General features: G+C 35.9%; 1 protein-coding gene across 1 annotated transcript in view; it reads right to left on the reverse strand.

Moving 5' to 3' along the window:
- The window catches only part of MALRD1 (MAM and LDL receptor class A domain containing 1), a 246,477-nt gene that overhangs the window by 222,828 nt on the left and 10,360 nt on the right, over positions 1-13,289 (reverse strand). The window contains exons 5-7 of the mRNA XM_031052491.2: positions 11,973-12,066; positions 6,837-6,980; positions 2,182-2,339 (exon numbers count right to left, since the gene is read on the reverse strand). Of these exons, the coding sequence (XP_030908351.2) occupies positions 2,182-2,339; positions 6,837-6,980; positions 11,973-12,066 (396 nt within the window). The remainder of the gene's footprint in view (positions 1-2,181; positions 2,340-6,836; positions 6,981-11,972; positions 12,067-13,289) is intronic.

Raw genomic sequence — 13,289 nt, forward strand, 5'->3', positions numbered from 1 at the left:
TAGTTATGGTACTGACTGTTTGGATAATGGAATGAAAAATAAAATTTAGAAAAATGCAGACACCACAAAACTGGGAGGAATTACAAGCACCCCAAAGGACATCATTAGAATTTAAATTGATTTCAGTATACAAGAACAAGTTTCAAACCAATAACACAAAGTTAAAAGATGCATGAATCACAGCTAGGAAAGAAAAAAACAAATGATCAAATGCAGTAGCATTGAATGAAGAGTGACTTCACCGAGCCAGCAATGAAACAGGAAAAGCTGCAGGTTATCATGGACCACAAGTCAACAACAGGTTACTGCTGGTGAAAAAAAAAGTCCATTTTCCCTAACCTTTATCACACCCAAGAGCAATTTAAATTTCCTGTCTTCCAACTGATGTATTAGAAAACAGGTTCACTTAATCTTTGACCTCTCTGTTGAAAAGGTGAGGAAGGCTAGGGATACATTTGCAATAATTGGGTTGCTTGTCCTCTAAGAACAGTTCTGAAAATGTACGCTGAACGTAATCCAGTCTCTGTGTCAGGCCTGTTGGTGGTTGGACATAGCAAGAGTTATTCGGAGATAAGAAGTTCTAACCAATAAAAGTAATAAAGGGGGTATAGAGAATGCATGGTTCTGGGCTGTATAACTGAGAGGTTATTTTGAATGGCAGCTTCCAGAAGAGCAGCTGTGTTATCTTCCAGGGTCAGAAGGGATTTGGTTTTGGTTTTGAAGCTAGCAGCATAAGTTTATATTCCTGAACATTTTCCTTGCAAATTATGCAGTATGATGATTCATATCAGCTTTAAATAAGTCTATGTGCAACAAATACACTCCAGACTAAAGAAGAAATTCAATAACTAAAACATCAAAGGGCTAAAAGAAGGTGTGGAAACACAGGTGACTGAACTGATGTAAAAACTGACAAAAATATTCTTCTAATGCATATGTAAGTATGTGTTTATCAATTAATTCAATTTGTGCTCCCAATTCCATAGGAACTCTAATGCTGCTCTTCTCATGGTTTTGGCTCACATATTTAGCTCGATTTTCTGGGAAAGAACACCCTTAAATCAGGTCCATTGATGCTACTTAGGTAAACCATTGAGATTGGTATTCCTACTCTGTCTCCAGGTTGCCATGGGTGTCACACGTGGGAATTTATTGGCAAGTGCTATGACACAAATCTCCATGCAATCTGATGAGAGCACTGATTATGTTACAATTCCCTGATAGAGTAACGGCAAAATAGAAAAATACAACTATTCCTTTTCATAAATGAAAAAAAAAAAATAAAAAAAATCAAGAGCCTGGGGTTGTTCTTGTGAATACCTGAAGACACAGTAGGAAAGAAATACAGCACTTCCATTAACTGTTCCCGTATTTAAGCCAATGGAGGTATTACACTTCAGTCTTGTTTGCATCTTATCTTTGTGAATGAAGTGGATCAGTCTTTTTAAATACTTGTATTGTTGGGTGATAATAATTCAACTTCAGCATCAAGATATGAGATCCATTAACTTAATGAGACCAGCTCTATTGTTCTTACTTTCATTAAGTACTGGTACAATAACATCCGTATTAAACAATACTTTCAAAAGGGAACATTCGAGCAGCAGAAAGTCTCCACAAGGCAGGGAGGGTAAAAAAGGTGGAAAAGGTAATGACTGTTCAACTGACTTTTGTGTTTCAGTTTGACATGGCCATTTTATCTACTAAGTGGCAGAAAAATAGGAAAATTATTGCTCTAAAACTTGAGTAAAGCAAATCTGGTGGTTAAACAGGAACTTTCCAGACATCCTGAGCCAGCAACTTTCCTTTTTGATTTGTCTCCATAGGGAAAAGCACTTATTTTCCCATTTCCAGAATGGGAAGAGGACTAGAAAAGCTTACTATAGTTTTTTTTTTTACCCTTTGAAATCCCCAAATTATTTAATTTCTGTAATAGCTGGGGTTTGTCCTTGAAGTATTATTGCAGAACACTCACTCATCAAATTAGTTAATAGCTGAGATGGCAAATACCCAAGTTTTATAATTGCATAGATGAATGGAATCATATCAAGTTACTGTTTTGGACAAACTTAACTCAGGGGGCAGGCACAAGCTAGAAGGCATAGTTCCTTGTACTTTGGTGGGTAACACCTGGGCTTCTGTATCTCTGTTCTTTGAAAATGCATGCATGATTCTTCTTACCTGATTAGTAAACAGTACTGCCTTGAGAACACTGTTATCTGCCATGGAGTAATGAAACTGAAAATGGCAATTCTTACTGAAGCAGTGACACATGGAGCTGTTAAGATAAGCGCTTTTGTATAATGTCTTGCCATTAGCTTCCAACCCCTCAAAATTTCCTGAAAAATATTTAACAGAAAAAAAAAGCAGGTTTTTTTTTTGGTGAAGCGTGTTTTTTTTGTTTGTTTGTTTGTTTGTTTGTTTGTTTTTATTGTTGTTGGTTTTGGTTTGAATTCTTGGGGGCTTTTTTGAATGTTTTACAAATCTTCCCCCCACATGCACCCTCCCTTTAATCAATGAAAATAAGGACTGAGTTCTAGCAATTGAACCATGGACCCAACCTGATAATGATGGAATCTGATTATCATGCTGACAATGTGACTTTGATGGTAATAGGAAACACCTATATGACAAGATAGATATGTATCTTTGACTCACAGACAGCCCCAGCAACCAAGAATTGCATCAGTTGGTAGTATCATGAAATTGTTACTTTGCACATTAAAACTGTAAGGAGTCCACATTCAGCTAAGCCTCCTTACATTTACAGCCATACAATACCTAACCTCAAATATATTTAGAGACCAGGCTTTCTTCCTTCTTGCATTATGGTTTCCAGAAAGTATGCTTGAAAGTACACTTTTTATAGTAATATTTCTGTAGACTCTTCATGAAAAAAAGAAAAAAAAAAAGAAGGAGGCAAGGGTAAGTATTTTGCTTTACTGGTACTGGTGGCAGGAGCATCTCCACCATGCAATCGAGGTCTTCACTTCTCAGCCAGAATTTCCTTAACAAAATGTTGAGAAAATATTGTCTATCTGAAGCAGAAAAGCAATTTGTGCTCTTCTTGACCTACTGCCCCTTATAAAAAGCATCCCTACAGAGATCTGAAGGAGTACTGCATCCTTTCAAGGGTGTCTAATTTGTCAGAAATAAAAAGGCTGAATAGTTTTTACCAAATATCATGTTCTTCTCCCCACCCCTGAGTCACTGAATATTTTGCTGCCTTCTGAAGCAGCTATTAAATTAATAAACAAGGACTGATTAAAGGTCTTAAGTGTGTTGTTTCTGTGTTCATGTCTCCAAATGCAAGTTCTCTAATACAGATGTTGCATTTATTTAAAGCTTAATGGAGAAGGTGTCATTTCACAAAGAAAACATTTTTATAAGGGACCACATTCTTCTCTTTTTATTGTCAGTTTAATCTTTGTTATGCAACATTTTACAGTGAAATATGTGGTTACAATTTCATTGGAAATAGGTTTATAATTTCATGCCACAACTGCTAACATGGATATAAAGAAGCACTATGGATTTAAGTCATCATTCTGTTTGACAGAGATCAACAAGGCATCTACCCTTCTATGGCTACTGCCTTATGAGAAATTTTCATCAACGTTAAAATTTACACTGCAGATTCACTATTTTCAGAATTCTTTGTTCCCATTGAAAACTGACCATTTTTATTTTGAGATCCTAACAGTAATCAACATTCTTTCCCCTAAGTTCCTGAATTTTTAAAAACAGAGCAAAAGGGAGTCAATATGTTTTTCAGATAAGAGAGCAAATGAGTAGCACTAGATAAAATTTCTATGAAATATCAAGAATGACAGTGTGTCCACAAGGGATACTGGCAGTTCCTCAAGGAATATGTTTTCTGCAAGTGTTAGGAATGTCTGAGAAAAATTAGAGTCTTCATTTCTAAGAGTAGGCCTAAGAAACTCCTGTCCTAAAAATACTGGGGGGCTGATTATTGTTTTTTTCCCCCTCATGCCTATGACCTGTAAAAGTAGAATCACATCAGTTTAACAAAACCTTGTAGCTCTTCTCTAAGCTCTGAATTTCCCTCAGTCCAGTACAATGCATACCATGTTACTGTGATTATGCTCTGATCTTTTCTCTTGAATTTTCACTACTTCCTGTTTCTGAAGTACCAAACTTCCCCATGTTTTTAGAAGTAGAACAGTAGTCCCAGAAAAAAAAAATACATTCATGGCTGTCTCAAAGCCTGTAAGTATATTTCTGATTGGCTCCATCTTAATAATTTTCTAACTCGCATATTTTGACACTCCTTCTGCTTTAATCCATGCTTTATTTCACAACCTACATGACTTTGAATCTATGATATTAGTTTTAGAGTAACAGCTGAGGCTCCAATTAAAAGTGAGCCATAGAGTGGGACCTCTCCTTTTCTGGCAAGTTTTCCGCCCCAGTAGAGAACTGTTGTCTCTGAACCAATCCTCTACAACTTTCCAACTCAACCACTCTGAGGAACGAAGGGGTGAAATCTGAACTGCCACTATTTTTACTCTACAAAGGTGAATTTTCATGAACTCAGAAGTCATGGGTGAAATGTTGGGTGGGAGAAGACAGAGGGGGGAAGGACAGAAAAAGAGTAATTTAATACAATCACATAAGCAATGATTTGGCTGTGTTTTCATATTAAAAGAGAGATTTTTATTATTAGTTATCCGAAATAATTTGATTAAAAAACACAGCACTTCCTTTGATTTATTTTTGCATCTCATAACCTTTCTTTTTATTATGCAGAGCTTTGGTTTCATTAGTTTCTCATTAAAGAAGTGTTACCCCAGATCTAAAAAACTAGATTAATCCAATTTAAGAATGAACTATGCAAATTATACAGCATGCTAGAAACATCAATAAAGAGCAACAACAAAATATTTTCTGAACAGCATTGCAGAGGAATATAAAACCTCTGTAAAAACTTTTGACACTAGAGAAATTAGGAAGAAAAGTTACAGCGGAAATTCCTATAATACAACACTGGAGAAAAGCAATAAAAGAACAAATATCGAGAACAGAAAATATTTATTAAATTTAAGAATACTAGGAAAGAGGATTATGCAAAGCCTATAAACAATCCTTTCTTTATAAATATAGTTGTCTAGACCTCAGCTTTATAATTTAGTTTCTTACCTCTCTGCTATTTGTAGTAATGAAAGCTTTGATCAAAATCAGAAACTAAACCTTAGTCAAGCTCTATTTGCATTGCAAGTTTGAGCCCCAAAGAGTGGCATTTTTGCAGTTTGCATACCATGTCTTTAGTTTTTATAATTTTACTTAATATTCAACTTCTTCAGTTATGCGTCAACAAATTTGTGTGAAAAGAAATACTGACTATATTTAGAGGTGAGCAATCATAGTTCAGATTTTTCAGTACATTCTAATGTTAATGATTAAATTCTGTGTGTTGTTTTGACACTTATATCTTCTCACATTATCTTTTTTCCTTTGTGACACAGAAGCACAAGCAATGTTCCCAAGCAGTTGTTTGCATTATATGTTCAGCTTACTCAGCTAATGTTGTGTATTTATACAATAATGCCCAAGCACCAATACAACAGGTACTTTAAAATGGGGTCTATTTCAGACATTGCTTGTGACCTGGTCCTTTAAAAGCCACTTAAAAATTTTCAGTATGTTTCCTGTCCTTTTATGACAATATTTTCATAAAAGGAAAATTTATAACCATTACTAGTCCTTGAGATATGATGTTAAGGTATGGCACTGATAACAACACACTTCAGGGAGGCATCAAATGAGAAGTTCCATTTTTGTTAGATATCCCAGTGGAAACTGAAAGGTGATGTGTCTTTTTGTTTGTTTTGTTTAAAGATGAGGGAAGAAAATAAATTTATTTACCAGTCTATATGCTTTCTGCTGTATATAAATGTTAACATGCAAAAATTCATCTTAACAGAGTGTACATAATTACTTTTCCTGTTATTCCATTATAATTTGGCTTATTTGAGTATGTTGAAATGTATACTAAAATGTATTTTAAAAGTCTTTCTAAAATGAAAACAATATCTAAGCATCCATTCTCCTGCTATCAATGACATGTACTCCACTTCTGTGGGCTCAAAGTTCAGGCAGTAATCTCCTTGTTGTCAATTCTTCAACGCTACATCAAAATTTTTTTATATTACAACTAGTGCTACTTAACCCCTTTGAAGGCAGTCTCAGTAGACAAGCCAAACACTTAGCTGGCAAGGATATTCCATTTCACATTACAACACTTAGGTTTTTGAAAGCTTAATGGATATAAAAGTCTCTTATGAACCTATAGACAAGTAGTACACAATGACTTCAAAACCAAGAGCTGCTCTTTACTTCTGAAAATTGTAACTGAACTAATTTTATTGTTTTTAGGAGTAATAAACTATTTTGTATATCAAATGTTTCTCATCTTCCCAAATTAAAATTTAAAGTGAAATTTCTGACCGGATGCTCCAACATTCTGCTACTACCCAAGTAAAACTGCCAAGTGCCAAAGCCAAAAGCATAGATGGATTTGATATAATTTCACTAAATTTTTGCATAGTTCTCATACAAAGAATTAACAGGAGAATAAATCAAGTACTAGTTGGGATTTATACGGGGATTCTTAGATTAAGATCTTTCATGTTTTAGCAGCATGTGTGTTCACAGTGCCCTTAGTGTGATCAAAGCAAAACTTAATTTGAGTACAAAATACATACAATTACTTTTCATGGTTTTGTTCTGGTTCTGTATTGGGTCACCATCTTGTCCAAAAAAGCACCATATTCTTCATTACAGCTAGTAACTGTGCATTAACTTAAATTTCTCACCTTCAGTATTGTTGCTCCAATCTTTTGGGAAGGAATAGGAGAAAATCTTGTGCCCGGCTTGCAGTTGTGCCCACACAGCAGGCTCAGCCAGCTGATCTGAATGCCACTCACATACACTGAGATTAAAACTGGAAGTCTGTAGTGCTAAAAGACAATCACTTCTTAAGAAGTCATTATTTATGAGACTACTTCCTATTACAAGCATATGCTTGTTAAATTAATTGACAACATTTCTGTTTCTAGTTACTTCAAAATCATTACCAAGCACTGTCTAGTATTTCAGGTTGCCATCATTAATGATATTATTTAAAAAAAAAAAAAAAAATCATTCCTTAAAGAAGGATGCTTCTTTCAGAGCAATGGAGTGTTATTTATGTCAGCCAGTCTATGCAACCTTCATGAATTCACTTCCATGGAAATAGTTGCCAGGAAACATAAAAATTACATGTAATAACAAGAAATATCTCTTTACTTTTCTAGGTGATAGCTACAGAAAAATCACTTCTGAGAGGTTAAACTCAGCACCATCTACATAATATTTGCAACAGAATGCTTCTTTCTAGAACCAAAAGATTTCCGAATATATCACCAGATATTTTCAATAACTTTTTAAAGGCAAATCATACCTGTCTAATTTATTGATCTTCTACAATAGAGTCACTGCATCAGTGGACAACATGAAAGGTATGGATGCCATCTGACTGAACTTCTAGAAGGTCTCTGACACAGTCACCCTCAACATTTTTACTTCCAATTAGAGAGATGGATAAGGAATTGAATGGATGTTCATCCAGTGGTCTAAACTGTTACAGTAAATTGCTGAACATCTGTTTGAAAACCAGTAATGAGTGGTATTCCCCAAGGGTCCATACAGGGACGCTTGAGGAACACTATTAAATATCTTCATTATGCATAGATAGTGGAATTGAGTATACCCTCAGGAATTCTGCAGATTACACCAAGCTGAGTGGTCCAGTTGATATGCTAGAGAGAAGAGATGTCATCCAGACGGACCTTGACAGACTTGACTACTGGGCCCATATAAACCTCATGAAGTTTAACAATGCCAAGTTCAAAATCTTGAGCCTGGGTCAAGGAAATGCTACTATCAGTGCAGACTGAGGCATTAACTGATCAACAGCAGCCCTTCAGAGAAGGACTTGGGGAAGGTGGGTTAAAAACTGGACATGTGTCAGTAAGTTGCACTTGAAGCCCAAAAAGCCAATCACATCCTTGGCTGCATCAAAGGAAGTATAGCCAGGAAGGCAACAGGTTCTTCACCTCCATCCTGCTCTCTTGACACCCCACTTGACATACTACATCCAGCTCTGGGTAACATAAGAAAAGATGTGGACCTATTAGAGTGCATCAGAGGAGAGCCACAAAAACTAGAGGGCTAGAGCACCTCCCCTTGAAGAAAAGCTGAGAGAGTTGGGGTTGTTCAGCCTGGAAAAGGCTCCAGGGGGATGCTGTGGCTTTCCAATACTTAAAGGGGGCCTGTAAGAAAGATACAGAGTCTTTTTTATCAAGGTCTACAATGACCGAATAAGAGGCAATGAGTTTAAATTGAAAGAAGATATATTTAGATTGCATATGAAGATTTATTTTTTTTTTATTGGGAGAGTGGTGAGACACTGGCACAGGTTGCCCAGACAAGTCCTGGATACCCCATCCCTGGAAGTGTTCAAGCCCACTGCTCTATGATAATGGAAATTCCATTTCCTAGTATTATTGCAGGAAAAAGGCAACCTTCTGGTTAAAAAAAAAAAATATCGTCAAGGGTATCTCAGAGAAAATATGGAGATTCCGAACTAAAAATCTTGTATTAATATACACAAACATTACTGCTTACTGCATCTCAGAGTTACTGTGTTATTCACATAACTAACATCTCAGTGAAATGTCCTGTCCAGCTGATGCTACTAACCTCTCCTTTATTCCTTTCTCCAATGTTGCATGAATGTGTGCACTACTTTCCAAACTGAGTGTAGTAAGTGAGAAGAGCTTGAGAAAATCTAATTTCCCATGAAAAAATTAGACATTCTAAAATGGTCTAGAAAAGGACAGATTTTGTCAGCATCTGAAAATACTTACCAATACACTCAGAATGAATAAAGCTCTTTCGATGCTTTTTAATTACTGAAACAAAACATTTTGGTTCATTCTGGGTTTCCTAATATAGCTGTAAATATTTCTGATGTTGTTTGTTTGTTTTATCAATATCTCAGTCTCTTGGGACAAAATTCCCATTTTCCAGCTCTTAATTCTGCAGCATGTCAGACAACAGTAAGATCAGTATACTGGTTCTGCACCTGTGATATTTAAGGCTACATCTTTGCATAATTACAGTTAACTACAGAATTACATTTGAGATTTTTTTTCAGTTGTATATTTATACTGGATTTTTGTCAAAATTTATAAATCACAAGTAATAGATATATGATCACCCCAGTTAAAAAAAAATAAATAAAAAAAGCAACTTTGCAGAGAAGGCATGCCATTTTTCATTACAAGTCACTTAAGGACAAAAAACCTCATTCTTCCTGCTAGCATTCCACTCTCATGACTTGGGAATCTCTGCTTTCACCCTTATTGCAAGATCAGAACAACAAGAAGTGAGGTTCTTCACATATATAATTAATCAGGAGTTAAAAGGGAGTTCTGCAGGGCAATCAGACACTTGAATAAGATTATCAAGCCTTTGAATAGGTCTACTGAGGGTATAATTAGAGGGTATTTTATGTTACATATGGTTTAGAGCATAACTTTAATATTTTCTATTTGACAGCTATGGAATTCTTATTTAATAAAAAGCTGTGGTGGTTTTGAGTGATAAATTAAACAATTTGACAGCTGTTGGAAAAATTTAAAAACTATATAGAGTATCTTAAATTGCTATACTGAAGATAAGGTTTTAATTTGTTGGGTAGTGTTTTAATAGATAAAGTTTACTGTCTTGCAAAACTGGACAGGACACCGAAGGCTGGCAGTTTAGGAGACAACAAAGGAATAGATGGGAAGAAATAACTTAAAACTAAACAAAATTGCAGTTACGTTTAGCCACCACAATTTGTATCAAGAAACTCTCAAAAGCAAAAATTCTTAAGCTATTTTACTCATGACCTAGAAGCAAAGCAGTCATACTAATGAATACAAATACACAGGTCATTTCTTATATGCATTTACAATGGGTAAATGAAGGGTACATTAAAAACGGAAATTTTTACTACAAATTCCATGCAATTAAAGTGATCTTCATTTAAAGTCTTTTTATACATACATCCCATAATGATTAGACAAAAAAGATTTCAAATTTAAGCAACCATTAATCTGACCTTTTGTTTTAATTATTGAAAAGAAATAATCAGTGAAGCTCCTCTTTCAAGCATAAAATTAAGATCCTTTGACCCTGTTTTTGGCTACTGTGAACAATTTAGATGTCCCCTAATGAAGCTGAAGTTTCCCTATAGGGAGGCATAGAATAAGAACTGGTTCTTATTAGAATATACCTGAGGTACTTAATCATAGAACAGTTCGGGTTGGAAGGGACCAGCTCCAGGGCTGGGGGATCCGAAACTTCTCAGGGCAACCTCTTGCAGTGCCTCCTCACCCTCACAATAAAGAACTTCTTCCTAACAGTGCAGTAGGTCAATCTGTATGTCACAATATAGGCAGTAGTTCAACAGCTGCCATGTATGAGAAGATTAACGCCTAGATTTATAAGTTCTGGTAAGTAACACCTAGTTTGTTTCAATTTTTTTTCCCCCCATTTCCCTCCACCCCCCCCCCCCCCCCAGCTCTTTCAGCCTTTTAGCTGATTTTGTTCCCTTTTTTGTTTGCTTTAGAAACACTTTGTAAGAAAAACCCTATACATTTGTACAGAGAGATTTCTTTCCTCATGCAGGAACTGCTTAAGCAATTATACAGGTTCCTGGAATCATTTTCTCAAAGGAGGCATATTGCAAACTTACACAAGTATGCCCAAAGCTTTAAATTAGCATCCTTGCTCATTTAAGTAGTACTGCCAGAAAACATCTCCAAAGCAGAAAAGCAAGATAGGCGCTGTCATGAAAATAGTTATAAAATATTTGTTTCTATATTTCTCCACTGAGAAGAAGTTGAAACATGGAGAAACTTACATGACCAAGTTTAGTTACCTGAAACTTCAGGTCCTCAGCATATATATCTCCTTTGAAATAAATATGTATGCCTGCCTGAAGCATTACACTAAGGTTTGCTCTTACTGTGATCTGCCTACAACATTAAGTTCAGCACTTATATGTTAAAAAGGTGCCTCTATTACCAGTAGTTTTCCTACTGGGAAACCTGGAGAGCTTTATTTTAGACCACAGTACACAAAAATCAATCATGTAACCCGACTTGATCTGTATCAAACACTGCATTCCATACCTCAAGCTAAATTTAAGACTGAACCCTCAGTGCTAAGACTTCAAAGCAGGAAAACAAGAGTCACTTTGAAACAGGACTGGACTCACCTGAGGATATGACGTGGGTGCCACAATGCAATCTCCTTGTGTAACACAGAGAAGCAAGCAATCTAGTTTATGCTGGGATAGGTAGCATTCCTTTCCCATAAAAACACATTGGGTTGAAAAGATAAATAGGAAATGTTTTGCAAGAGAACCCCTACATACAGAGATGGTCTGGCTGCAGAGCTGACTAGTCTGACATTACAGATCTTGGAACAGTAGAGCAGAACAAAATAGCCACACTACCCACCACATAGCTAAAGACCAGGACTCTCACACATTTTAAAAAATTATATACAAATTCTTTGAGAACCTCCCTTAAGTCAGTTCCAAAATATTTCCTTAGCTGGCTGAACATAATTTAGCCAAAACCAGCAGATCTCTTTTGCCCACTTAGGCCTTGGTGCTGTCCTTGCTGCAGGAATTTACATTTATACTGTACCAGATTTCTTAAGGCATTTATTGTCATAATTTGTGTTTAGATGCGATAAGACAGATGATGGTTTAGGGGAATGAAAATGAGCCAGATAAAAACAGAGTTAAGAAAAACTTCAGATGTCAGAAGGTTTTTCTTTGTATTTTCTCTTTTAATCCAAGTGAAAGACAAAGTAAAATGATGTGAATCCTGAAAAACAGGTGTTCTTACCACACTCCAAAGAGCAGCCTTCACTGAAAGTGATATCATCAATGGCAACAGTTTCATCTTGTCTCTGGGTCTCCACCATCCCCCAAAAGATAACCTGCAGAGATGAACAGCAAATCAACAAGAAATGGCATTCATCAGTGCCACAGACAAGAGGAAAGACAGCCTTCCAAGATATGCCAGTCTAGTCCATAGTTTGTTAGAAATATGAGAACTGAAAGCACTCAGCAATTCTGTAGGATTACCATTCTAACTTGTCAGCATAGATACATAGTCTAATCATCCAACTCAAGTGTGAAACAGCATTTAACAGGGAAGATATGAAAACAATAACAATGAATTAAAGCAAAAGTCCCTACAATTAAGAAATACAAGGGCTTTTGTGTTTTATCAAGCCATTATTCCACCAGAGACTGGAAATATTAACATTTTCTGGTGTTTTGCAGAATTGATCAAAGACCTGAACCAATTCAGAGCAGCAAGCACCATTAGTCAGAGGACTTTCATCAAGTTTTATCCAAAACAAACCATGAGGAGTTATTCACCCTTATTCAACCGTTATTCTGCTCTAATGTTATAGCAGTTGGGGTTTTTTTCCCCTTAACAAAGTCTCCTATATACAAAAAGTCACAAATATTTTATATTGCTGTCTTGAGGGTAGATTTCAATCTATATTTGTGAATGCAGAAAGTACCGCAATTTTTCTGCAGTGATGGTGAAGGAGACTGGCCAACCACAGATCTCCAAAACCCAGTCAAACCAGATATACTGAGCTTGCCATGTGTTGAGTAATTAAAACAGTGATAATCTTTGCATTTCAGAATTCTATACATGTGGATATTTTTGAAAGCCAAAACTAAATCCCCTTTCTCATGTAGATAATCAAGACCTTTTTTTTTCTTAAGTAGGGATACAAAAGTATTAAATCGTCAGCATCAAAATCAGCAAAAATAAGCAGCAGAGGTTGATTTTAATTAAAATCTCCTTCAGCTGTGCTTGCAAAACTGACAAAAGTATTCAAGCACCCTATCCCAAAATGTCCACACCTGAAAACATGTTTTTTCCCCTATTCATTTTCTTCCATGCAAACATTAATCATCAAAATGCTACCTTGAAAAATGCCACAGATAGCCCAGTAGGCTAAAGATCTTTGCATATTAAAAGAACAAGTGCAAAAGGGCAAGTAAAGTGCATTCACTCGCATGAACAGCATCTTGCAAATTGTCCCTGAAGGAAAAACTAGCAGCCAAAGAAAGTCTGCTCAACTTCAGGCTCTAGGTTTCAGGAAGTGCCCAGCTACATTCCTTTAGCCAATTGTAA

Source organism: Melopsittacus undulatus, chromosome 1, assembly GCF_012275295.1.
Source record: "Melopsittacus undulatus isolate bMelUnd1 chromosome 1, bMelUnd1.mat.Z, whole genome shotgun sequence".
In the NCBI taxonomy this organism is placed as follows: Eukaryota; Metazoa; Chordata; class Aves; order Psittaciformes; family Psittaculidae; genus Melopsittacus; species Melopsittacus undulatus.